Genomic DNA, 3,159 nt, shown 5'->3' with positions numbered 1-3,159 from the left:
CTCCCCCAAAAGCTCGACACTGCCCCCCCCCCCCCCTGGGGAGGCAAACAAGATGGGGTAAACAAACAGTAGCCCTGCGTGGCCCTGGGGCAGCCCCGGCGCCCCTGGCCCCGGCGCACACAGCCAGCGCCGGCGTGGCCGGAACCGGGTAGGATCGGGTAAAACCTTTAGTATCGTCGAGGACACGGTGTACACCGTAGTCGAAGAAAAACGAAATCCGGCCGAGTTTGCCTACCGTCGCTCACCACCACCGCGACGCCATACCGCCCGACCGGGTAGGCAACCCGCCCACATCCCTGCATGCTGTACAGTATCGTGGGGTTAATCAGCCACCTGGTACTTTCTGCACTCGGCGATTGCGGCGATCATGGCCAGTTGGCAAAACAACGTGTGACGGATGGGCAGGACATACGATAACGACTGTTTTCATTGTTTTCCGTCTTTTTATTAGTCAGCCTCGGGCCCTGTCCGTCCACCCGTCCCGTCACGCAAGTTTGCAGGGCTTTAAATCTTGAACCAACCATGATAGCAAAATACGTCCGTCAGTCGCCTTTACGAACATGCCAAGTTCAGCTTGAGCACGCTCTCATATCGCCTGACAGGTAGGCAATTTCTTGCCTAGAGTGCATGCGTGTACTGCGGGGCGGCCTACCCCAAGTATCGCAGGCGCCGAGCTCCCGTAACAGGGTTATTCACCCAGTATAAACCGGATCCAATGAGTAAGAACAGTAATGCTTCCTGAACTGTTTCCTCCCTGACGCTCATTGGCTGACGCAGACGAAGTTCGTGGATCTGCCACTGATATGCGACTGCTGTAGTGACGGGTAACTTCGTCCGTGTCAGTCCATGAGCGTCAGGGAGGAAACGGATCAGGAAGCATTAATGTTCTCCTTTGGACCCGGTTCAAACTAGGTGAAATACCCTATTTGCCGATAGAGTCTGAGAAAAGCGGACGTATACTTTCTAGAAGAACTCTAATAAAGCCGCCTAAGATTTCCAGCTGGTAGTGGATGTGACATCATTATCAGAATTTTAAGTCTACTCAAAGAGGCCCGAACAGGGAAGATAAAAAAGTTGTCTAAAACTCCCGTCCGTCACGCTTGGTTTTGCCCCAGCACTGGCGCGTGTAGTGCCAATGCACTTAGGGCAGCCCAGCCAGCCACTCAACGCCGCCGCCACGTCAAATAAATGAATGCAAATTTTATGAGTATCGAATTGACACGCTCCGGCGCCCCCTCGATCGCGACGTACCGCCGGTCATGGCGGCGATGAGATGGGGTGCGGGGAGAGAAGGGGGTGAGGCAATGCATGCACATGGAGCAGGGCAAGAGAAAAGGGGGGGGGGTGAGTGGGCTTCAAGCGAGCGGCCCCCCCAAGGCCCATGGAGTGCAGGCACGGCCATGCCCATGGGCACGGCCTCACGACGACGACGACCGTCTTCTCTTGTTCCAGGCGGCTGCTGCGGCGAGACTCCACCCGACACCGGGGCACAGCTCCGATAAGGAAGAGGACCGTCCGCCGCACACCATGGTCAGCAAGGCGGTTGACAACCGCAACGGCCACGAGCTGGCGCCCCTGCGCTCGGGGGCCGGCGGGGCGGGCGGGGCCGGTGGCGGCGTGCTCGGCCCCCAGGCGCAGGTGGCGGTGCCGTCGGCGGCGCAGGCCGACCCCTCCGGGGTCACCATCGTCGTGACGCACGCGCCGCCCCAGCACCGCGGCTCCATCATCAGCAGGGCCTCGGCCGGCCCCGAGCGCGCCGCCTGGTCCAACAAGATGCAGTTCTTCCTCTCCATCATCGGCTACTCGGTGGGGCTGGGGAACATCTGGCGCTTCCCCTACCTCTGCCAGCTTCACGGCGGCGGTGAGTACTATCGCCACGCTATAAGCCCGGTAAAGGCCCCCGTGCGGCAAAAAGTTTCCGCGACATGTTCGAAACTGAAACGTGAACAAGTTTGTGACTGACAGTGCGACAGCAGCGGGCCCCGCACCAGTGCCAGGTGCGCAGCTGTCGTGCGGACGACGCGCAGGGCCCGAGCCTTCCACCCCTAACCTGCAATCACCCCCACCCTGCCCTGCGCACCGCGCCGTGCCGTGTACATCTCTCGCTCTCTCATCCCGCTCTCCGCCCCCTCTCCCTCCCCTCCACTCCCCTCCTCCTCCCTTATTTGTACCTACTACTGGACGCCCACGCAGCCGCGGGGATCGATACACATCCTCGACCCGCTGCAGCAGAGGGAGAGATGAGGCCGAGAGAAAGAGAAAGGCTCTTGCCGTAGGGAAGGGAGAGAGAGAGAGAGGTTTAGGAGAGGTAGGGGAGAGGCAGAGAGAGAGAGAGAGCGAGAGATCGAGAACAGCGGGGATGGCGGCGAGAGGGGAGAGCCACTCCATTCATGCCATTCGGCTGCTCGCTCCCACGCGCCTTCTCCCCCAAAAGCTCGACACTGCCCCCCCCCCCCACCTCGCCCAGCTCCTCCTCTTGGTTCTCCCTGGTACCCCCTGGTACCCATGTCGAAAACAAGCGCGCTGGCGCCACAGGGGCGGGAGCAGAAGGAAGGGGTGGTGGGGGTTCGGGGAGGTAAACAAGCCGCCACGGCGGCGGCGCTGAGACAGCGGAGGAGGATGTGGGGTTGTGGGGTACCCGCACCCGCGGGAGCGGTTGGGGGTTGGAGGGGGTGCAGGGGTGGTGGTTGGAACCCTCCCAAAACCCGTGTTATTCTGTCGCGCGCCGCGTCACCGAGGACCTTGCTTGCGCCGCGTGCGTCCCCGGGAGGAGCGGCACGGCGGCGGCGGCTGCGGCGGGGGAATGACCAGCGCAAGGGGGCGGCGCGGGGGTGTGGTCGCGTGACGTCACGGGGGCGCGGCGGCGGACGCGGCGTCTGCCGAGCGGCGCGGGGGCGGCGCCGGCGCGGGAACGCGGGCCGCGAAGGGTCTCGTATAGTGGGCTCGGCCGCGGGGGCCTGCCTGTCGTCGCCGCCCCCGCGGCCCGTCCGTCTGCCCGCCCGCCTGCCGCCTCCGCCCCCAGCAGGGGCGGCGGGCGCCCGCGGCCGTAGTCAATCACGAGCGTATTGATCACCGCAAAGAGCAGCCAAGAGGACAAAGCGTGCTATCGACGAGGCCGCGCCGGAAGCGCGTGGGTCGCTTGCTTGCTTGGCCTTTGAG

The 3,159-nt window shown here is 63.2% G+C and overlaps 2 protein-coding genes across 10 annotated transcripts in view; one reads left to right on the top strand and one right to left on the bottom strand.

Annotated features, from left to right (window-relative positions):
• The window catches only part of LOC113208288 (ribosome biogenesis protein SPATA5), a 22,811-nt gene that overhangs the window by 15,866 nt on the left and 3,786 nt on the right, over positions 1 to 3,159 (bottom strand). The window lies entirely within an intron of this gene.
• Positions 1,433 to 3,159, top strand: part of LOC113208269 (sodium- and chloride-dependent transporter XTRP3) — a 25,671-nt gene continuing 23,944 nt past the window's right edge. For all 8 annotated transcript variants that reach the window (XR_003303501.2, XR_003303502.2, XR_003303500.2 and 5 more), the window contains exon 1: positions 1,433 to 1,861. Coding sequence is in view for 4 of the 8 variants with exons in the window: in XM_026425207.2 (XP_026280992.1) it covers positions 1,528 to 1,861 (334 nt within the window). In the remaining 4 variants the exon portion in view is untranslated. The remainder of the gene's footprint in view (positions 1,862 to 3,159) is intronic.

The sequence above is a fragment of the Frankliniella occidentalis genome, unplaced genomic scaffold (genome assembly GCF_000697945.3).
Source record: "Frankliniella occidentalis isolate FOCC.00 unplaced genomic scaffold, Focc_3.1 Scaffold39, whole genome shotgun sequence".
Lineage (NCBI taxonomy): Eukaryota > Metazoa > Arthropoda > Insecta > Thysanoptera > Thripidae > Frankliniella > Frankliniella occidentalis.
This window is presented reverse-complemented; position numbering and strand designations above follow the sequence as displayed.